This window comes from Citrus clementina, unplaced genomic scaffold, assembly GCF_000493195.1.
Source record: "Citrus clementina cultivar Clemenules unplaced genomic scaffold, Citrus_clementina_v1.0 scaffold_8, whole genome shotgun sequence".
Taxonomy (NCBI): Eukaryota; Viridiplantae; Streptophyta; class Magnoliopsida; order Sapindales; family Rutaceae; genus Citrus; species Citrus x clementina.
Window position 1 is genome coordinate 799,217 of NW_006262022.1, and position 23,177 is coordinate 822,393.

The 23,177-nt window shown below is 34.7% G+C and overlaps 4 protein-coding genes across 8 annotated transcripts; 3 read left to right on the forward strand and 1 right to left on the reverse strand.

Moving 5' to 3' along the window:
• Positions 1-190: 190 nt before the first annotated feature.
• On the reverse strand, positions 191-3,946 carry LOC18033867. Of its 3 annotated transcripts, none has more exons than XM_006422480.2 (8): positions 3,837-3,946; positions 3,380-3,471; positions 2,931-3,107; positions 2,413-2,484; positions 2,127-2,326; positions 1,541-1,956; positions 1,150-1,334; positions 191-725 (listed from the first exon to the last, which is right to left on the reverse strand). In XM_006422480.2, exons 2-8 carry the CDS (start codon positions 3,459-3,461, stop codon positions 352-354), a joined length of 1,506 nt encoding a protein of 501 aa, XP_006422543.1. In that variant the 5' UTR covers positions 3,462-3,471; positions 3,837-3,946; the 3' UTR covers positions 191-351. The 3 variants fall into 3 exon arrangements, with proteins under 3 accessions (XP_006422543.1, XP_024034454.1, XP_024034452.1); XM_024178686.1 differs by having other exon boundaries at positions 3,833-3,946; XM_024178684.1 differs by lacking the exon at positions 3,837-3,946 and having other exon boundaries at positions 3,380-3,563.
• Positions 3,947-4,584: 638 nt separating this feature from the next.
• Positions 4,585-6,524, forward strand: LOC18034556 (chromatin-remodeling complex subunit ies6). The gene is made up of 3 exons (XM_006422482.2): positions 4,585-4,878; positions 5,918-5,985; positions 6,201-6,524. Exons 1-3 carry the CDS (start codon positions 4,704-4,706, stop codon positions 6,330-6,332), a joined length of 375 nt encoding a protein of 124 aa, XP_006422545.1. The 5' UTR covers positions 4,585-4,703; the 3' UTR covers positions 6,333-6,524.
• Positions 6,525-9,286: 2,762 nt separating this feature from the next.
• LOC18034317 (dnaJ homolog subfamily C member 17) lies at positions 9,287-12,608 on the forward strand. The gene is made up of 5 exons (XM_024179503.1): positions 9,287-9,775; positions 10,406-11,091; positions 11,193-11,378; positions 11,965-12,058; positions 12,242-12,608. The coding sequence occupies exons 2-4, from the start codon at positions 10,432-10,434 to the stop codon at positions 11,995-11,997; spliced, it is 879 nt and encodes a 292-aa protein (XP_024035271.1). The 5' UTR covers positions 9,287-9,775; positions 10,406-10,431; the 3' UTR covers positions 11,998-12,058; positions 12,242-12,608.
• Positions 12,609-13,441: 833 nt separating this feature from the next.
• LOC18034350 (transportin-1) lies at positions 13,442-23,156 on the forward strand. 3 transcript variants are annotated; one of them, XM_024179146.1, is made up of 30 exons: positions 13,442-13,833; positions 14,455-14,742; positions 15,001-15,090; positions 15,190-15,267; positions 15,363-15,443; positions 15,850-15,900; positions 16,150-16,235; positions 16,794-16,860; positions 16,956-17,012; positions 17,097-17,126; positions 17,246-17,305; positions 17,486-17,599; positions 18,039-18,152; positions 18,305-18,403; positions 18,701-18,826; positions 18,907-18,981; positions 19,156-19,227; positions 19,391-19,501; positions 20,024-20,107; positions 20,275-20,382; positions 20,693-20,794; positions 21,036-21,098; positions 21,173-21,247; positions 21,449-21,520; positions 21,618-21,742; positions 21,941-21,992; positions 22,109-22,177; positions 22,257-22,316; positions 22,457-22,574; positions 22,697-23,156. In XM_024179146.1, the coding sequence occupies exons 1-29, from the start codon at positions 13,651-13,653 to the stop codon at positions 22,538-22,540; spliced, it is 2,676 nt and encodes an 891-aa protein (XP_024034914.1). In that variant the 5' UTR covers positions 13,442-13,650; the 3' UTR covers positions 22,541-22,574; positions 22,697-23,156. The 3 variants fall into 3 exon arrangements, with proteins under 3 accessions (XP_024034914.1, XP_006422548.1, XP_024034915.1); XM_006422485.2 differs by having other exon boundaries at positions 13,443-13,833; positions 22,457-23,156; XM_024179147.1 differs by lacking the exon at positions 19,391-19,501 and having other exon boundaries at positions 13,443-13,833; positions 22,457-23,156.
• The last annotated feature ends 21 nt before the right edge of the window (positions 23,157-23,177 follow it).

A 23,177-nucleotide genomic window follows, 5' to 3' on the forward strand; every position in this document is an offset into this window, starting at 1 on the left:
TTCAATAATAATCTCAACTTTGCAAACGCGATTTCCCAAGTGCTGCTCTAATCGCAATTTAAAATGAAATCAAATGTAAACATATCTACAAAATTTGATGGTTTTCAAGATTCTATAACAACAGTGTTGAAGAGAAAGCGGTCTTTCATTAGCCTTTTGAAAACGTCTAACAAAATCGGCATCATCTCCACCCTTCCAATACATTGTGCATACCTTTTTAGGAAAATCCATGTATAAAGGGAAAGAAAATCAATGAGGTCCGGAATATTCCTCATCCTGAATGATAAAGGAAGGAACTAATAGAGGCTAAATATCCATTATTCAGATAGAGCAAATGGATCTTACTGAATCTCAGCCTGCTTTTGATGTTCTTGCTACAGGTGGCAGGACAACTAAGTCAAGGTTCCCTGGATAAGGAGTCCAGAAGCCTAATCCACCCCTACCTTCTATCATACTGCTACCATTCCCCTTTAATTCGTCCCGTGATTTTACCCACTCTATTTTAGAAGAATGCTCTCTGGTATGTGGGTGCAACACAAACAGTGAGTTATACTCGCAATTTGGGAACATATAGAACTTGAACAAACCCTTTAATCTATAGACAACATAGCCAAAACTCAGCTGATCTCTGGGTGTTAAGAGATTGACTTCATTGAACCACAAGCAGCTAAACAAGTTACTCAATGCAGTATGTTCTCTTATGATGACAGCACCCTCTGGTACATCTGCAATATGTAAAATTTTGTTGGTAACATGAACGAGTAATTGCATATAACAAAGTCTAAATGGAGCACTCTTAGAAGGTCTTTCAAAGGCGAATGAAATAACTAAACAGCAAATAGGCTTGTCTGAGTCCTGACTGCAGTTTGTCAGGAAGCAGCCCTAATATTCAATTGAAGACAAAGGCCAAATAAAGCTATGTGTTTTTCATAAACTTGCCGCAACATATAATACAAGTCTTATAAGTTGCCTCGTGGTTACAGTTTTTCCTCCAAGAATACAGGCACTCTTGATCATAAGGTTTCCTTTTACTTATATAGTGAAATATTGTTATTCTTAAAACTGAGAGGTCAGATGTTCAAAGTTCACATAAAAACCAGATGACAAAACCAAAGCAAATATTGAGTAAAGTTGTAACATTCTTCTTACCACTAATGGTGTTTTTCTTTATACTCCATGGCTCCATTCCTTCATAGCGGTAAATTTTCATCTGATAATCAATAAGAGGTCGGGCATACCGCTTCCTTCTCTTATTTGCATCAGCTTCCTCGTATATGCTGCGATGATGTTTATGCTGAGCAATAGCAAAGGTATGCTTTCCACGCCATAAGTATCTGCAGAACAAAGATAATTGATGATATCAAGACACTCCTCCACTGTAACCATAGAGGAAGAGGGGCAGGGGCGAACCTTCATCCGCATGCTTATGAACTTATTTAACTAAAACTGAGTTGAGTTTTCATTTTCAGATTACTAGAGCAACCAAAAATCATAACAGTTTAAAATTCAGTTTCTGGCAACTTCATGAACACAAATATACCTTTCAAGAATTAGTAATGGATCAACAATCAGCTCCATTTTACCATCAATCCAAATGCTATACTGTGCTTGAGGAAACAACCTATGGGTTAAAATCTTAGGAACCTTCCCATTCCTTCTGGGCTCATCATAAGGTGGATGCTTCAGTAAAATAAGACGCCAAATACCCACCCACTGCCCACCTGCGGAATCTTCCTTGATGGTAACATTCTTCCTTATGAATTTAAGAGATACCTCATCCATCACCATAAGAAAACAGAAGAGCTTCTTAGAGCGGCGACTAATGTTGGAAGGCTGATGAGGAACATCATATCCATCAAAAATCCCCGATGCAACAACAAATTTACACTTCTTAACATATTTGACATCCAAGGGAGACATTTCAGCTCCACCATTTCGCATAAATCCACAGTGCACCTGAATAAAAGAGCACATTGCAAAAGAAATGAAACTAACCTAAATTTATGATGGAAAGTTAAAACAACTACTTTTAAATACCAATAAACCTTTTTTTTTTTGGCTGAAAGAACCAATAACTAATTAAAAGAGTAGAAAATAATGACTACACATAGAAAATTTAATTTCACCTTCATGTTAGAATTTAATTTGAAACTCTCTTCTCTTTGCAACCAGCTTTGATGTCCTCCAAAGAGAGGGGATGACTGAGATCCATTATGCACAAACTCATCCTCCAAAAAGTAGGTTAGATTTTTGACAATTGTGTCGGGAGTTCTTTCCTTTGGAATAAAAATTGTGTTAGGGTCATCCACAGTGGGAATTGGGCAACCTAATCAATGTAGCTAGAATCAGTATCATTTACTTGAACAACATTGAGGTCAATACTGCAATTAAGAGATGTTGCTATAAGCTTACGATGTTGTGATTTTGGAACAAGCCCCATTGTGTCTAACATAATAAATACCTTGCCCTGTTTGTTGCAGATTGCTGCATATCAAGAAGAAACCATAACATCACTTCAACACTGAATCAACAGAGAGTTTTCACCAAATAAAGTTATTTAATAACATCAGTCCACTCAAGAACGAGAGCATCACAAATTTCAGGAAGTAAAAGCAATTCTTGATCTACTCCAAAACTACCTAACCCTAAAAATTATTCCAGAATGACAACATAATGTACAAAATAACCTCTCATCAAAAGAGGCTTAAATCAAGTAATGGTCCTTTTTGGAGTCAAGCTACCTAACTTTTAACACAGACTTCAGCACTGAATATTTTAACACAGACATAAGATTCATGATTCAGTTTCCGTCTCTTTATTCCACACAGGATAAGTTACTAATGATTTAAATGCCAGCAGCAAATGAACAGATGAAAAGTTTAAAATAGCACAAAATAAATTGCAAAATAAACTTCAAATCTCCCTAATACCTGAAAAGAAAGCCAAAGAAGATTGACAAGACCAGACATGAAATAATAATACAACAAGAATGAGTAACATCCACGCAATGCCAGCTACAAGAACCAATCTAATAAATCCTCTCTTCCACACGATCTTCATCGGATAATCTTGAGGAAACCTCGGAGAAAATAAACCTACTTCAGCATCTGCATCATCAGCACATATCTTAATTCTTTAGCCAAAATAAAGCAATGCCACACTGAAACAATGCTAAACCAAAACTCCATTAGATAAAAGCATAATCTTTTGTTTCTACACTCAAAACCCATGCAAAGAAATCACTTCCCATCAGCTTAAAATTCATAAAAATATAACCTCTTTCACTTCTTGTGATAAAATTCATAAAGCCCATTAATTAAAAAAAAAAATTCATAGCCTTTTATGATATCAAGAAAGAAAAGAAATAGTTTTCACTTGCCTTGGGTACGAAGGGTTTGATGATTTCGATCCCCTCTCCTGTTTAAGCGCGAAGAGTAAGAAGATAGAGCCTTGCTCTCCATTATCACTCAGCTTGATGAACACAGTAAAATGTTGATCAAAATCATGCCAATTGGAGTATATTAACAAAGTAGCAGCACTTGCTAACGCGCTAAAAACACGAAAAAGGGAAAAAAAAAAAAGGCTCAAACTTTTTACTTATTGACAATTTATGAAGTTATTGAAACAATAATTTTTTTGAATCCTGAAGGGGTAGCTAAAGAATCCAATTAAGAACGAAAAAGGAAGAAACTTTGAGGGGGCACAAGTGGATATAGAAAGAATGTAAGAACTGTCCAGATCTAAGCAAACTTGTGAAAGCTAATGATTCAAAATTTCTAATCTCGAATAATTAGATCTATAAAAAGAATTCAATTAAACTTGATTCACTCACCCACCCAGTGCCTGAGATTCTCCAAAGCTCAAGCACTCCATGCGCCTCCGTCAAACGGCGTAGTTTTAAGTGACTGTGTATAACTAAAAGAGAAAAGAACTGCGAACTCCCTAATGTTTGGGAAAAGGAACGTAAAGTCTCTTAATATTTCACGAAAGATATATAACCTCCATTTTTATCAATAAATTTAATTTATTTTAATAATAAATTTATTTTTAATATATAATTATCTTTATGTCCCTATAATAAATAAATTAATATATTAACATAAGACATATAGTTGATAACGTGTATAATAGAATAAATAACATTTTACTTAAAATTTAAAATTATATCTATTTTTAGACTGAATTATTTACTCTAAATTATCAATATACATTTCCAATAAAAAATTATGAATGATGAATCAAATTAAAATTCACTCTAAAAATAATAAAAAATTTAGATAAAAGACAATTATATTTTAATTTTAAGTTTTAAAAAAAGTTTTTTATTTCATTACACACATGATATATCTTAAGTCAATATATTAATTTATTTATTATAGTGACATAATAATAATAATTATAAATTATAAATAAATTTATTATTAAAACAAACAGAATTTATTAACAAAAATGAGGTTATATGTCTTTTTTAAAATGTTAAGGGAGTTTATGTCATTTTTTCGAACGCTAGGGTTCACATGCTGAAACTTTGCAACGGTGTCGTTTTTTGCAGTGAAAATAACACACAGGTTCACACGCTGACGTTCGTCTTCCTCCTCCATTGACAACTTAAATAGGGTTTGCGATTTCCGATCAAGTTTTAATTTTCTTTGGGGAATTCTGTTCTATTGTTGAGTGATTTGGTGACAAAGAAGAAAGAGAGAATGGAAGCAGAGGTGATAGAAGCAGAGCTTGTGCTGCCAACGTACATGAGTTTCAAGAGAATACAAATGTATGAAAAGTACCCCAAAGGCCAGTCAAGGGGCAGGCATTGGAAACATCTCAAGCAAATTCTTCAAGCTGAGAATTATCAGAATTACCCTCCTGATGAACCCAATTGTAAGTTGATGCAAATTCTTCAAACAGTATGGAAAACACAAAATAAACCCTCTTATGCTTTTAAATTGTTTGTAAATTTTGATACATGATCGAAGAAGTTATTTTACAGTTGCCCTTTCGTTTGCTCTCTTAGAATATATATACAGTGGACAATATGAGCAGCACTACCGTGGCTGGTGTTTAGATAATCCAAAACCTCCACACTATTTACGTCACGTGTCCTACTGCTCACCATATTGTGAGCGTAGCTGGTAATGCGGTGCAATATGGGTTGTTTTCTTAGTTGAGGTGTTAAGTTGTTTAATGCAATTGCTAAACTGATAGGGTATGGAATGTCATTCATTCTTTAGTTGTGTGTGAAACCCTTTGTATGTGGGCTGTTTTGTACCGATTCTGTGAGCCTGATTTTGAGGAGATGTAATAAGTGTGAAAAGAAAGGATTTTGCTTCATCCGTTACGCACTACTTTGAGTGAGGTTATTTGGATTGAGGGGGCGTTTATTGATACTAATGGAGCAGATTTGATATGATTTGTATTAACAATGTCGGAGTTTGGTTTGCATATAGATGGTTTGAACCTGTACTTGATTAAGCATCTGAATGCAAATTCTCATTTAAACTTTGACATGATCTTGATCAATGTGAGCTTATGTGTTGAATAGCCTTTTTTATTTATTTTACTACTTCAATGACCTTCTTTGGATTTCAGAGATTTGGAGCGTTTGCCATAATTCTCCATGATATTGTAATTGACTAGATGATGAGAAATAATTGTAACTAAATGTGTGGGGTTTGTTGTGTGTTCACTATTTGTTTAGGCTGCACAGCCACAAAGTAGCATCCTCAGGAAGCTGAAAAATATAACACCTATACTATTGTTTCATTTCCATAGTCCCAGAAACCTGAGAAAGACACTCCATGTTGGATCTCTAAGATTATAAGATTTTACCCTCTTTTATCTTCTGTTTTTTTTTTCACAAAATTCAGTCGTAGTTCATCTGATGAAAAATTTCACCCCTTCATTCTATTTTCTTTTGCAGATGTTAATATTGAATCTCCACCATCTATGCATCCTTGCAAGAGAATTTGTGATATAACAGGATTTGAGGTATGTGGAACTATGGAAGAGGATTTTTTTCCCTAAATTCATTTCACTATCATTCATGTCATCAATCCAGTCATTCAGATGCCATGTTGATACACTATAAATTTTATTTAAACAAAATAAAACAAAAAGAGACTTCTATATTGAGTCAGGAATTGCGATTAAATCTTGCTAAGTTGTAATCTCAGTAGATGTTAACTTTTTAGCGTACCATGCAGGCTCCTTACTATGATCCCAGAACAAATCTTCGCTATGCGAATGCTGAAGTCTTCAAGCTTGTAAGATCACTTCCAAATGAGTATGTGCAGAGATACTTGGCTTTGAGAAATGCAGCCGTAGTTCTCAAGTAACTTGGGTTCTGGAAACATTGGTCATCTGTGTTTGTGCCTGTGTGTTTGTTTTAGAATCAAAGTTCATAGTCATGGAGTAAGCTCAATCAAGTAGAGTTGTCTTGAACTATTCTTTGTCATGGTATTTTACATTATATGATGAAAGAAATGCAGAGAAATGCATATTAATTTCCTCTAGAAGCTTGGGCAGTCTTTTTTGTTTGTTTGTTTTTTTGGGGGGGGGGGGGGGGGGGTGAATTATAAGCAAGTAATTATTGTACTAACCTAATAGGTGGCTTGCCTGCTTTTTATTGTGCATGATCTCACACGATCCTAATCATTTATTGTGGGATTTTTCTAAATGGCTATTTTAATCATCAGAAAACACATTTAAACCAAATTTCTATTTGCACCTTTCACCAATTATGGAAATTTAAAGATGTTGTTTCTAAGATCCCAAAAAAAAAAAAAAACACACACGCACATATATATATATAACAGAACTATTAGCCATAATTTGGCTGAAGCACATACAAAATATTTTTGTTAACAACATATTCGTCAAAGTAAATTCAAGAATCAAGATAAGCAGCGTGATCTATTGATGAATCTTTCCACTTATTTAATTTTGTATATATTCGCATGAACGAAAATTTTCTTTTTAACTTATTTATGTTGTATATATGAACATAATTTATTCTAATTTCATATTTTATATATTTAATAATGGTGATAAAAACTTTCTTTGGATAATGAAAAATCTCCCACAGCATAATAAATATGTGTAAGAGTAATATTTTTCAAGGATTTTTATGGAATTTCAAGGGAGGAACCATAGTGAAAGGAAATCGTGAACTGTGTCATACATTATAATTTAGCAAAAATATCTACCGTCCACCCGTTTTTTTTAATTTTTTCAAAAATACACAATTTTTTTTTTTTTTTTGCTGGAATCCACCTGAAATTACATTTTGTTTCACTTTTCCACTTCTGTTTGGAATCTATTAAGAAAACTAACGGAAAATTTAAAAAATGATCATTTTACCCTCAAAACGAAAATTATAATTTCACCCTAAAAATTACCAAAAATAATCAGATTAAATCTAATTATTTTCCTCATTGGTCAATAAAGAAATTAATTCCACAACCATCAAATGCAGGGTTTTTTTTTTTAAAAATATGTATGTAATTAGAATACTAAATTATAGCAGTAGTATTAAAAATAGCTCAATCTCACAAACCATCAATTGAATTTAAGATAAGTAGAGTTTTATTATTCATTGAGTTATAATCTCTAGTAGTTAAAATTTTTTTATACTTCATTAACGTACCAATAATGATATTCATCATTAAATCTTATTATTTTTGGCATTTTTAGGGTGAAATTGTAATTTTTGTTTTGGGGGGTAAAATGGTCTTTTTAAAGTTTCCGTTAGTTTTCTTAATGGATTTCAAACGGAAGTGGAAAAGTGGAACAAAATGTAATTTTAGGTGGATTCCAGCAACAACAAAAAAAGAATTGTGTATTTTTGAAAAAATTAAAAAAAATGGGTGGACGATGAATATTTCCCTATAATTTAAAAAAAGTTATGGAACTAGATGTTATTATTGTAATCGTAATACAGCCTCAAAATTTTGATTTTGCTTCATTAGGAAGAGAAAGGGCGAAGCAAGCACAAATTCTCAGGGTTTTCAATTAAATACCCTTTAATAGTTGTAAAATTATTTAAATATCCATTTCCTTTTTTATTTTTATAGGCACCCTAACAAATGTGTAGAAATCTAAAATGCTCTTAATGAGTGCATGAAATCCACTCCTTTTCATTGTCTTTTTAGTTCTTACACTCAAATCTTTTCTTATCGAAATTCTTTCAAAATCTCTTATAACCTCTTACACAAATACAACTATATATTCACTTTTTTTTTCTCAATAATTTTCGTTGATATTTTCTGCATAGCAACAAATATAAATTCTTAACACAAATTAAGTCTTTAAAGAACTAAATTTTTCTAATGAATAATGAAAAAAATCGTATAATACATGAAGGTCGTCTAATCGCGTAATATATAAAGTCGTGTAATACATGAAGGTCTTGTAATACATGAAGTTGTGTAATACATGAAGGTCATGAAAGTCTCGTAATACATGATTCATGATTATGTAATAATACAAAAAGTCATGTCATATACGACTGAGGGTTGTGTATTACATGTGTGTATTACGCAGCCTTGAATCATGTGTTACATGAGCTTACACAACCGAATTATAATCGGAACAATCCATCAATTTTTCACCATTTACATGGAGCAAACAACTAGAAATTTGTATATTATGAGAGACCCACAACTAATTTAATCTATTTTTACTATATAAGATCCTATTTTTTTAATTTTTCTTTAAATATAAAAAAGAAAGTTAATTATAAGGAATTACTTTCCTAAAATAGTTAGATTCCAAGAATTTTGTTAAAAATAATCGATTTTCACCGGCGATTGTGCAGTGACAAACTAATCTTCTCTTTCTCAATTGCAATAGCTTCCTCTTCTCAAGCTTGGTTTGCTCATATGTTGATGTCTAGTTCAACATGTACCAGTATTTGTTTGAGCCATGTTATGTTTGAGTTGTGTAAATATTTTAAGATAAGGATAGTTTAGTAATTTTGATAAATTTTATTTTTAAGATATTGAGATAATTTTGAAAGTAATAAGGTACATCTGCTGCAATTAAGGATAGCAAAAAAATCCGAGTCCGGCTCGGATCCATAAAAATCTAAAAAATTTGAATCCGGAAAAATCTGGATCCACACTTTAAAAAATGTGGATCCAGAGTTTAAGAATTATAATTCGTGCGATCCAGAAAACCGGATATCCGGATTCGGATTAATTTTAATTATAATATTAATTTAATCTAATTTGTATTGAAAGATATATAAGCTATAATTAAAAAAAATAAATAAATAAATCCAGCGACCTAAATCGAAAAGCGCAGACGGCAACAGCATCACTCACTCACCAAACCGTTCGCGCCTCACACGTCCACCACTCACAAGCGCTTGAAATCGAAAACCACCCTAAATCCCTAACCCTTGAACGCCGTCCGGCTTGCAGTCGCTGTCATCGAACGCCGAATGCCTCGCCTGAGCTGAACGCACCAAACCGTTTGCGCCTCACACGTCCACCACTCACAAGCGCTTGAAATCGAAAACCACCCTAAATCCCTAACCCTTGAACGCCGTCCGGCTTGCAGTCGCTGTCATCGAACGCCGAATGCCTCGCCTGAGCTGAGCACGCGTTGTTGTCGTCGAAGGTTGTTGTCGTCGCGCCGGCTGCCCTGCCTCGCCTCACTCAGCGCACTTCGCCGTCATCAAACGTCGGCAACCCGCTGCATCTTGGCTCGCGTGAAACACACCGTACTTGGCTGCCTTGTCCATTCTTTCCACTGTTGGTCGCTGTTAACACAAAAGGTGAGCACGAATTTCCAGCAAATCAATTTCTGATTTTAAGTGAATTAATACGTATAAGCATAAATGCATAAATGTAGTTTCTGATTTGTAGTGTTTTTTATTTGTGGATTTTAATGGTTGTGTACTTGAATTTTGCGGGTTTTATGATGATGTTGTATTTTATTCATGTTAAATTGGTAATTGTTGATTATAATTGAATTTTATTTGAATTTATTAGTTAAATTGTTGAATTTTTAAATTATTTTTTAAATTATTTAACTTAATTTAGTGGATCCGGACAGCTATTAAAACCTCATTGGAATTGGGATTTGTTCAGGATTTCTATTGGGAATATTTTGCTTGTTGGTTCAGTAGTATTCTCTTTTCCTTTAATTTTTCTCACGGGTGTGCCACGAACTCGCCAAGCAGCCACCGTATTGCAGGTTTTTTGTTTTCCCCCAAAGTGCTTGATAAATTTGAAGTCTGGATTGCTTGTTTGGATATTAAGTTACTTGCAAGTGGGTTCTTCAGTTGATTGCTTATCATCAGAGTTGTGAATTGAATTATAATTTCTTCCTTGTGAGTTTGGTTCAAATCAACTACCCAAGAAAGCTTATACTAGGTTCTTTTTTTTTTTTTTTTGGGTGGCAGTGTATCATTGAACTTTATTAGCAGATATGGATGTCGATCATGTTGATCACTATAGAGTTCTGGGGTTACCCTCTGGTGAGGAAGGTGCTAAACTAACTGAAAAGGAAATATCAAAAGCTTATAAATGGAAGGCTTTGGAATTGCACCCGGATAAACGACCCGATGATCCTGATGCCCATGATAATTTCCAAAAGCTGAAGTCATCTTATGAGATTTTGAAGGATGAGAAGGCCCGGAAATTGTTTGATGATCTTTTGAAAATTAAACGGGAGAAGCAGCAGCGCCAGTCCCAGCAGGATGGGAAGAGGCGAAAAATGATGTCGGATCTTGAAGAAAGAGAAAGGGCTGCTTTTGCTCCTGACCCGGCTGTGAAAGCCCGACAAGAAGAGGAGAAGATTGCTAGGCAGCTTAAGGAAGAGATTGAGAGAATACGTGCAATGCATGAGAATAAACGAACACCTGCAGCATTTGCATCAGTGAAAGAGACGAAACAGAGTGGGAGTGGTGGGGTTGGGTTGGATAAGGAGAAGGTGCTTAAGGTTTCGTGGGAGAAGTTTGGTGAGGATTATACGGCAGAGAGGTTGAGAGAGATATTCTCAGAGTTTGGGAAGGTGGAAGATGTTGTGATTAAAAGTTCCAAGAAGAAAGGTTCTGCGCTTGTTGTAATGGCTACTAAAAGTGCAGCGGTGAGTTCCTTAATTTGAGACGGTATTGGCTATATTTCTGTCTATTGTATGCTGTTTGAGTATATGTTTTATGACTAATAATTTGTGTTATTGCTTTGTAGGGCGCCGCTACAGGAAGTGTTTGTGGTAATCTATCTAATCCTCTGCTGGTTTTACCTCTTCAACCAGCTGTGGCAACACAGATTCCGAGTGCTCCGAAGCCTGTGGAGACTGAAAGCATAAACAATTTGGTGGGTGCTGGTTATCAAGCACATGAAGATGCTATTTTGGAGAAACTGCGGGAAAAGGTATGAGTTTTATGTTTTAGCAATTGTGATTTATATATAATTAGTGGTTTAAAAACATTTAGTTTAGATTCAACCTTTGGTTTGGATATTTTTTTTCCCCAATTGTATATGTCGTTATCATTTGCTTTATGTTTGAAAAATGAAATTGCTGAAACCATCCTCGGAAATACAAAGAGGGTTGCAAGATTAGGAGCAATGCTGGGCATAAAACATTTGATTCTGTTAATCAATTGAGTTTGATTACACTACCATATTATATAATCTTTTGGTAAAATGTTGGCATGTTGTAGTGCCCTGGCTCTATCACATGGAGTAGTCTTCATGGTGTAGTTTGGCCATGAGATAGTGAGTATGACGGATGTTTTGTCACATTGTGGGCCGTATCAGAGCCAGTGTCTTTTGCTGAAACTTTGCATAGAATTCCTTCCCTTTTTTTTTTTTTTTTGTGTTTTGTTTTTTATTTGTCTCTGCTTTGAGCAGGCTGCAGAAAGAGAAGGAAGAAACGTTACATTGTCTTGCTAAAGTTTACATATAATTCTTTCCTTCTTTTAATGATTCTTTATTGACCTGTGTCTGCTTTGAGCAGGCTAAAGAAAAGAACAAAAAGAAATGTTGCTAGCGTTGAGGGAGAGATTCTTGGATGTGTCACATAGCTCCGGAACTTTTCTATCTCTGTAAAGGTAATTTAGCATGTTCCATTTTTGTTCATGCCACTGTTTTTTTTAATCCTTCTCATTTGTTGTCATTTTGTTTGGAGCATGATTGATGGGGGCTTAAAAGGTCATTGGATTTTAATTTTGCTCCACTCATGCCTATATTAAAAATCATTTCTTCTTTGACATACGTGAATCTTGTTAATGCAGGATCCAATCGTGTCTTACGAAGCGGTTCTGCTGAGCATAGCTGAAGATGTGCATCTTTGTTTAATCAGAAATTTTGCCAATACATAAAGGGAGCATGTAATATACCCTATAGTAGCATTTATAGATATGAGTAGGAACATTTAAGCTTCAATTCTTTGAAGTTACATCAAGGGAATTGGGTGTTAGAGATTTATATTGGGTTTTAGAGATTTACATTAAATTTATCAACTTTTCTAAGATATGTATTGTAGCTTTCTTGTGCAATAAATTGCGTTATGTAGAACTCCTGTTGAGCAAGAAACCATTTTGAATGATTGCTTGCCACAATGATTTTCAATGTCACACTAGAATCCTCTATCTCCCTTCATTATTTGAAGCTTATGCAGCGCTGCAACTGTTGTTTGAGTAGCAACAGTACCAAACATTTGTAAGACTTTATTGAGACTTTATTGCTACTGTTTAACAAAGTTAACTTTAGATGGAAGTTAATGATCCATCCTCTAAGTCTGATGGTAACACAGATGACAAACAGTACAACACTCATTAAGCTGGAAACAAATCTTATACTAATAATTAAAACCTATAACAAGTCCCACATTAACATAAAAAATAATATATCTTTTATATGAAAGTGATAAGGCTTCCTTTAATCGACAGATGAGATGATAAATGGTTTATTGATGATGCAATCAAACAAGGATGACTTCACTTATATATATATATATATATATATATATATATATATATATATATATTCTAGATGAAATATACTCCATGCGCCATAAAATATTTTACAACAACAATAGTCATTTAATTGGTATTCTAGCTTGTATAACCAATCACAAGTCACATAAAACAATCTTTGCTTCCTTCAATTTACGCCAAAAAGTGCGGTTTGTTCTAAAATTTGTTGCAATCTACAACTAACCTCTGCAGTTTTTAAATGGACACCTAAACTTGCATGGTCTTAAAAATACATATCAAAATTTTTCGTTAATAAATTATACCCATTTCAATGGAGATTAAGACATCAATGTTCATCAAAATTTTTGTACTCCGTAACATTCATCAAGAAGATAATGTGAGTGAACAGTATCTTTTGATCAAACCTAAAGGGTCTGAGGGTCAATCTCCCTTGTTGAAAACAGCATAAGAAGTAAAAGATAAAAATAAAACGTGGTAGATCAATTCATAGAGTGCAAGAAACACAAAATCCATATTAATTATTACTAAGATTTTCTAATTGGCTTGTACAATATAAATGCAATAATAAGCAAAACCCAGAGAGTCTCTTAATTAGTACTTCTCTTTGTCTCTGCCCTCCAAAATCTCTGAAACTTGTCCAAACATAAAACCCGCACAATCTCTCTCTCTCTCTTTCTCTTTAATCATAATCATCAGCAGTAAAGATGGCGACCAGTGTCGCGTGGCAGCCGCAAGAACAAGGGTTTAATGAGATCTGTCGCTTGTTAGAGCAGCAGATATCGCCATCTTCAACTGCTGACAAGTCTCAGATTTGGCAGCAGCTTCAGCAGTACTCTCAGTTTCCTGATTTCAATAACTACCTTGCTTTCATTCTTGCTCGTGCTGAGGTATTATCCGTTCCCTAAATTTCAGTTCTTTCGCTTGATGGATGGTACAAATTATTACTTTTTAGTGGAAAGTTTAAATTTTTACCTTAATTATTGATTTTAGGTTTGATTGGGCTTCTGGGTTCTTGGGATATGGTTGTTTACTGGAGTATTTTGAATTATTTTGTTTGGAGAGTGTGTTGATGTATATTTTTTTTTTCTTTTTAATTGGGTTTTTTGTTCTTTTTTTTTCCCTCATTGATAGTGGGTTTGGGTGGATTTCTTATTAGGGTTTAATCAGCAGTAAAGTTGGTTTCGATTTGAAGTCACTCACTTAAGGTTCCTTTTATGAACTTGTAGAATGTTTAATTTACTTCAATCTTATGATAATGATCAACTTTTGGAATACTTTTACATGCAAATTGACTTTCAGAAAATACATTTTTCTTTAAATTTTATTTTCTTCTTCTCCATTCTTTTTATGGTTGCAAATTTCAGTGTTTTGCTTGCTGTTTTGTAAGAGTTTATAAATACAAGGAAGCCTGATTCGACAAAGGACATCAATAGCTTCTCGGTGATGATGAGATTTTAAAGCTTGGGTTTAATTATTGGTCATTATACTTTTGTGCGAACATTAAACAGGGTAAATCGGTGGAGATTAGACAAGCTGCTGGTTTGCTGCTGAAAAACAACCTTAGAACAGCTTACAAATCCATGTCTCCTTCAAACCAACAGTACATAAAATCAGAGTTGTTGCCTTGTTTAGGAGCAGCAGATAGACACATCAGATCAACTGTTGGGACAATTGTTAGTGTTGTTGTTCAACTTGGGGGAATTGCAGGATGGCTGGAGCTGTTGCAAGCTCTTGTAACTTGCTTGGACAGTAATGACATAAATCATATGGAAGGTGCTATGGATGCATTGTCTAAGGTATATTTTATCCTAGAATTAATGAATCTTTCTGCTGTTAGTTTTCTGATTTATACTGATGCATTCAATGAAGCTTTAGCTGCTCCAACTTGAACTTTTGGGTTTAGTTGTCGGACGTTACTGTCTGTCTATGAAATACAATTCTCTTTTCGCATTCAGTACGCTTCTAGTTGTTATTTTCGAACATATTTTGAGTGCGGATTTATGAGTTGGTGATGGTGAGAGTAATTTACGTAGTCATGATTCAATTTAACACAGATTTGTGAAGATATCCCCCAAGTGTTGGATTCAGACGTACCTGGGTTGGCTGAATGTCCCATCAACATCTTCCTTCCTCGGTTATTGCAGGTGACTTAACTGTTTTAATTTACACCAGAATTCCATAACGATGCCTGCTCTTTTATTTATTTGTTTACTTATTCATATTCTGGTTTTCTCAATGATCAGTTTTTCCAGTCACCACATACCTCACTAAGAAAGCTGTCCTTGGGTTCTGTAAATCAATTCATCATGCTAATGCCTTCTGTGAGTATACTTAGATTGTTTGCTTTCTTATTTACCTTAGGATGTTATTCTTGTCCTTTGGGTTGACAATGAATATTATGTTTTATTCCATGCAGGCGTTATTTGTATCCATGGATCAATACCTTCAGGGTTTATTTCTTCTTTCTAATGACCCCTCTGCAGAAGTGCGGAAATTGGTAAGCATTCTGTTTGTTCATTTGTATATAAATGATTTTTAATTGTAGGTATTATTGTGGCACCAAGTTGCAAACATGCTAAAAGTAATCTCTCTGTACTTTTAGTAATGTGCTTTCTGGTGCTGCACTGTGTCTGATGGTAAAACGTTGATTATTTATTATTTTCATGAGCATGTGAAATCGGTATCTTCTGAATTATATATATTGACCTTAGTATGGTGCTTAAGGTGTGGCTGTCATTTGACTATGTTCTTGTCGGATATTTGAGATCTCTCTTTTCAACATGACACCTCCTTTGAGTTTTTTTTTTTGGGTTGTCGTTTTATGGTCTAGCAGCAGATTTTTGACTGTTAAATTGCTGAGAAGCTTTGCTGAGGTCTTATATGCATACTTTCTACCTCTACAGGTATGTGCAGCATTTAACCTGCTAATTGAAGTCCGACCATCTTTCTTGGAGGTGGGTTTCTTGCTTGTCTCAATTTACTGTCAAATTATTGATCTATATCTGTATTCTTTTTAGGTCTTAATTTGTGTTTTTGTTGCATGCTTTCTTCTCTTCTTCAAATCTTGTTCCTGTCTGATCAAAGAGTTTTAATTTCCATACGATAACTTTTCGCCATGTGTGTTTTTGTTTTCTTTTGTCATTTTCCTCCCTATGCCACCCTTCTCCTTTCTGTTGTTGCTGATGGATTTTGCACTATTGCAGCCACATCTGAGGAATTTATTTGAATACATGTTGCAAGTGAACAAGGACACTGATGATGATGTGGCTCTTGAAGCTTGCGAATTCTGGTAATCATCTGCTTTGTGAATAAATCTAAATCTCTTTACTGACATTCAATTGTAGGCTCATCGGAACATTAAAGATTAGTGCACTGCAATATATCATTCTTTTATTAATTGTGGTTGTATGTTGAATTCTAGGTTTGTAGTGTAGAATAATCGAGCAGAATATGAAGTACACACCGTGCTTGTGTCTAATGTTATTTCCTGAAAGCACTTTATGCACTGTAAATATGCTTGCAGCCTGTTTCAGTAGTCATTAAACCCTGGTGATAGTTTGGCATTGTTCTTCTTGGGGAATAAGGGATTGTATGCAATGTTTATTTGCTCATTTATCTGTTTATAGTCATCTCATTACTTTATATTTGTATGATACAAAAAATGGTTGAGTGTAAATAATTCACTGGAGAGGCAAGCAGTCTTTCGTATTATGACCTTCAGATCCAGCACTCTTTTTCTGATTGCTAGACATATGCCACAACACTGTATTAATGTTTACCTTTTCTTTTCTCGGTAATTTTTTTTTTGCTTTAATGTTTGCGTTTCATTGATGATTATTTCTGGCAGGCATTCATACTTCGAGGCTCAGTTACCACATGAGAACCTAAAAGAATTCTTGCCACGTTTAGTTCCGGTTAGCTAATGATTTGTTTAGCCTTTCCTTCTCTTCTCATTAAATTTTTCAAGATCCATTTGAATGTGTTTCATAAATCTCCAAAAAATTTGTAGGTTCTTCTGTCAAATATGATATATGCTGATGATGATGAGTCACTTGTTGAGGCTGAGGTTAGATTTTCTGTGTCTAAGTTGTGTTGGTTGATTCTGAATGATATAATTTTTATCTAATGCATCAGTAATTTGTTTCTGCAGGAGGATGAGTCTCTCCCAGATCGAGATCAGGTTTGGACTTTTCTGTTTTTCATTCACTTATTTTATATTTTGTTGAAGCTATATTATCTTATTTGATGTGTTTATTGAGTTTGAGATTGTCTTCCCGCCATGACTGTTTGCCACCACAGGATCTAAAACCTCGTTTTCATTCTTCACGGTTGCATGGGTCGGAGAACCCAGAAGATGATGTAAGTTACTGTGTCATACAACATCTTTAGGAATTTTAAACTGTTTGGTTTATTAATGTTATTTGGTTAATGTAGCTAATTATGATGTGGTTTATTTTTATTTTCTTGAAGCTATGATGTGGTTTTTTTACTATTAAAAAGATGAGATCATTAAGTTTATTTATGATTATCTTTTTGCAGGATGATGATATCGTTAATGTATGGAATCTACGGAAGTGCAGTGCAGCGGCTCTAGATGTCCTCTCAAATGTTTTTGGGGATGAGATTCTTCCAACTTTGATGCCTGTTATTCAGGTTACATAAACATATTTTACACTCTGAAAAACTACAGTTTCAAAAATTTTAATTTTCTTGCTTGTTTCATTATTTCTGTCCTTGTAAGGGATGATACCTCAATTGGATCCATGTAAAAAAGGGCGGACGCAGCTGGCCTATTAATTTATTATAAATGCACATCTGCGGTTGCTTTTGGAATATGTGATACTCAAATAGTCAATCTCTACAAAACTTGCTTTTATGGCCAAATGCAAAAGTAGTAGTCTTTGGTGCTAGTTTGAATTTTTGGTGGTTGTGTGGTTTATAGATTAAAAGTGATACCAATAGGAAACCAGTAGTAGTCTATGACCTGTAAATCCTTGGTTGGGGAGTTTTGTCATAGAATTTTATCTTATTATTTAAAATTCTTTGTAAGCCATTCGCTTTTCATGTTCTCAGTTCTAAAGAATTTTTGCAGGCTAAGTTGTCTGCCAGTGGTGATGAAGCCTGGAAAGACAGGGAAGCTGCTGTTTTGGCTCTTGGTGCTATAGCTGAAGGTTGCATTAAAGGGCTTTATCCTCATCTATCTGAGGTAATCTTTGTTGAGTGATCTCCTTTGGCTCAAATTGTGGATCAGATTCCAAATGAGTGTAGAATAGTGGATGCAAATATGATGATATATTTATTCTCTAGGTTTGGTTATGCTTTTTCTGATTCTCAACGTTAAATGATTTACGCGTGCAGATTGTGGCATTTCTTATCCCTCTTTTAGATGATAAGTTTCCTTTGATACGAAGTATTTCTTGTTGGACCCTTTCTCGATTCAGCAAATTTATTGTGCAGGTATATTTCTAAATAATGACATTGAAAATGGACAGGAAACTTTTTTTTTCTTTTTTCTTTTTTCTTTTTCTGTAACAAAATATAGAATATACAGTAATATTACTAGGATGAAAGAACCTGTCATTATTGCTGAAGTATTAAGGAAGGCAAGGTCATACTTTTTATAATTGTACTCCAGCTTACTTGATTATTCCTCTATAGATGCTGAATTGCAAACCAGGAGAGTCGTGCATGGAAGAATATTTATTTTTGGTTACTTCCTACGGTTGACTAACTTTTCTTTTTCATCCACACTAGGACATCGGCCACCAGAATGGTCGTGAACAATTTGAGAAGGTCCTTATGGGCCTTTTAAAGAGAATACTGGATACCAACAAGCGGGTGCAAGAGGCTGCTTGTTCTGCGTTTGCGACACTTGAAGAGGTTCTTTCCATAGCTGTAGTTTAATGGTTTCATTTTTAGGTTTAGGACTTGGAGATATCAATGGTTGATTTAATTTGCAGGAGGCTGCAGAAGAGTTAGCACCACGTTTAGAAATAATCTTACAGCACCTTATGATGGCTTTTGGAAAATATCAGGTCATTTGCTGCTATATTTCGTATATGAAGTTCCTTTTTGAAGTTGCAATAGTTAGATGTGATGCCAGTTGATTACCTTATAGGTTCACACTGTTTTTTACTTCTTTTTCATAATTTTTTTTTTTTTCCTGAGAAATTTTAAAATCTCTTTTGTATGCATATCATTATATTCAGAGACGGAACCTCAGAATTGTATATGATGCTATTGGAACTCTGGCTGATGCTGTTGGATTCGAACTAAACCAGGTATTGTTGTCATGCTAAGAACATCCACTTATGCTTCTGTCTTGTCTTTTGCTTTTGTATTCTTTTCTTCAGTAATTTATATGGGTTTAAAGTTGTACCAAAATTTATTTCATATTGCATTGTATAGAAATATGTGGCAAATAACTATCTTGATGATATGCAGCCTGTTTATCTTGATATTTTGATGCCACCTTTAATTGCAAAGTGGCAGCAGCTTCCAAATTCAGATAAAGATCTCTTTCCACTGCTTGAGTGTTTTACATCCATAGCACAGGTGTGGATTAATATTTTGACATTATCTATTTTCCTTGTTTTCTATTTTTAAGATTTTAGTTACAATCTTAAGATAGGGAAAAAAAAAAATTATACAAGGGGTTTGGGAAAATTTTTTAGCTCCTTACCTCCCCTTATGTGACCAGCCAAATAAAGCTGCTTAAAAACCACTTGACCATGCCCCTGGGGGCTAAGATAGATATTTTCATTTTCTATATATTCTGATCACTGAAGTGGATGAGTAACAGGTGTTAGGTATAGAATAATGATGTGAAAGGCATTTATCCAGCATATGAAATAATGTTCAAAATCAAGGAACTTGGAGATACAATGCCATCAGGGATTCTGTTTGCAGTATCTAGCTCTGCAGAATAAATTTTGATTAGCAGCATATAGGAACATTGACTTATATTAGCGAAAATGCATGTTTTTGTTAGACTTTTATGATTTTGACAAGTTGTAACATTTAATATTGGAACTAGTGCAAACCAAGGAATAATAAAGGCTTATTTACTTCTTTCAGGCATTGGGCGCTGGATTCACTCAATTTGCTCAGCCTGTATTCCAGAGGTGCATAAATATCATCCAGACCCAACAACTGGCAAAGGTTTCAATTGATTGATCTGTAGATATTTAATATATATTGTTTGAAGTTTCTTTTTGTACTGTTACTTCGTTTCATTTGCTTTCCTGATTTCATGATATTACTCACATCTTTTCAAAGGCATATTTTGCTCAGTTTTTCAGATACATTACCTGGAATATCTATTGCAGGTTGATTCTGTTGCAGCTGGAGCTCAGTATGATAAAGAGTTTGTTGTATGCTGTCTCGATCTGCTTTCTGGACTTGCGGAGGGTCTTGGTAGTGGGATCGAGAGTTTGGTAATTTCCCTTTTTCCAAATTTGACTTGGAAAAGTCCTAAAAGAAAATGTATTTTAACTAATAAAAGATATTTTTGAGTCTTAATTCCTCGTACTTGGTGGTTGTTACTCCCCATTACTTTCCATTAAGAAAAATTAATATTTTCTCTGAAGGTTGCTCTCTGACATGAAGAATTTAACATTTACACCAATGAAAGGAAATGTTTGTTGAGAATTTCAACTTCTAGCGAGTTTTGGTTTCCCGTGGAAGGAATGCTATGTACAGTGAATTTGAATGCCTGCTCTTCCTCTTATATGGTTTTCTCCACAGGTTGCACAAAGTAATTTGAGGGATATGCTTCTGCAATGTTGCATGGATGATGCTTCGGATGTCCGACAAAGTGCCTTTGCCCTTCTTGGGGACCTTGCAAGAGTAAGTTCAAAAGATTCCTGCCAGGCTATGAAGTTTAGTGCCTGGACTATAAACTAAGTCTCCGCCCCCATGAGCTGCTAATGAGATGTGAAAACTTATAACTACTTTCATGTTTATACTTGTAACATTCAATTTAATACACTGGCGGCCACTTGAAAGCATTTATTTCTCTTGGTTAAAAAGTTTTGATTTGTTTATCTGATGCCTGATGTTTGTCAATGCTTTTGATAATTTCAATTAGGTATGTCCTGTTCATTTGCAAGCTCGGTTGTCTGATTTTCTTGATATTGCAGCCAAGCAACTGGTAAGTGAAACTATCTTTTGATTTGAAGCTTTATATTTGGCTATGTATACATTTACATGATATGCTCCGTGCAGAACACTCCTAAGCTGAAAGAAACTGTGTCAGTTGCAAATAATGCTTGTTGGGCTATTGGAGAATTAGCTGTTAAGGTATGAAAAGCTCTTGATGGTGCTGCTTCATCATGCTAGATTAAACAGTTTTCTGTTTGACTGTTTAATCGGAGGTGGCTAGAATTCAAATTAAGTACAACGGGAAACTTGTTTAGCTCTGTACTTGTTGTAACTGATTTGAGCCTACCACAAGATTAAACTCAATCACTTTGCAATTATGTTTTATACTTCTTATTTCAGGCTCGTCAAGAAATTTCTCCAATTGTTATGACAGTTGTCTTGTGCTTGGTCCCAATCCTTAAACACTCTGAGGTGATCATTTCTCGAAACTTTCTTAGCTTTTGTTGCTGTGTGTTTACGTTATCTTAGTGTATGTGATTTCTATGAAACATCAATTCATTCTAAGCAGGAGTTGAACAAGTCACTCATAGAAAATAGTGCAATTACACTTGGAAGGCTTGCGTGGGTTTGCCCAGAACTTGTGTCGCCCCACATGGAACATTTCATGCAACCTTGGTGCATTGCTTTGTCTATGTAAGTATTCATTTACCTGTGTCTAATCATTGACGAATGGTTGCTTGACATATGGAGACCTATAGTTTCACCTGGGATTGCTTATTGCAAGGACTGAGACATATTCCTCATTTTTTGTTTCTCTGCATAGACTCCACATTTGATATCACGGGCCTTTATGCCTATAGTTTTTTACTAGCACTTTGCTTGTTATGGCAGGATCCGTGATGATACTGAAAAGGAGGATGCATTCCGAGGTCTTTGTGCAATGGTATGCGATTGCTTCCATGATAATTACCATTGGGATTGGACCCTTTTCCCCTTGTGTATACTTGCATCAATAACTGAATCTGTGCTTGGATGTCCACAATTTGTTTTCTTTTTCAGGTAAAAGCGAATCCATCAGGGGCTCTAAGTTCACTTGTTTTCATGTGCAGAGCCATTGCTAGTTGGCATGTAAGGATAACATTGCATTTAATTTTACTAAGTGTTATTTTTTTTGGCTCTTTCTGGTTAAGTTAGCTTCTTTTTACAGGAAATAAGAAGTGAAGAGCTACATAATGAAGTTTGCCAGGTGTTGCATGGTTATAAACAGGTTAGTGATGCTTTTGTTTGGTGCTTATATATGTTTAAATAGTGAATTTTTCTTTGTTCGGGGCAAGAAATTTTCACCCATTCTCAGCCTGGTTCAATAAGAGAGTTGTCAATAATTAAAATTTGACAATGTTTCTGCAGATGCTTAGAAATGGAGCATGGGACCAGTGTATGTCTGCTTTGGAGCCCCCAGTGAAGGACAAGCTGTCAAAATATCAAGTGTAATAGTTCCCTGGTCTTTGGTGCTGACTTGTCTTCAGTATGTGATTCTTCAAATTTGTGCATCGGCAATGCTTCTGTCGGTTATTCTGCATTCCCTGATGATATCGGAGGTGTCATTCATTTAAGCATATATCAAAGTTTTGGCCAAAATTTTTTCAGGCATGACAGTATAGTCACCTTAATCATTAAAGCTTGAAGTTGCTATCCTCTCCAAACATTTATATATGCATCGGTCCTCCCCCGCAGCATTGGGTCTTAAGAAATGAAGCAACCTGAGGTTTGAATGTGGATATGTACAGGGTGCAGCTTTTCAAGCTTTTGGGAGTATTTATCTTAGCGTTTAGTGTTTCAAGGGTGACCAAAAGTATTAATTAAGGCTTTTGGTTCATGGTTTTTAAATGTCGGTCGAGTTTTCTTTTTCTTATTATTTCAGCTGATAGGCGACGGTTGGGTTTTCCACAGATTTTGTACAAGGGCTTTTAGCATCAATTTATTAATAGTTCATCGTGAGTTGTGTTAAATCTTGTAACTTCGATGTCTGAAACAATTAATTCTTTATGCATTCAACAATTGTGAATTTTGGGTTGTGGGGTCAATAAAATTGTTTTGAATCTTCTGAGTTTTCTTGAGCATGTTGAAA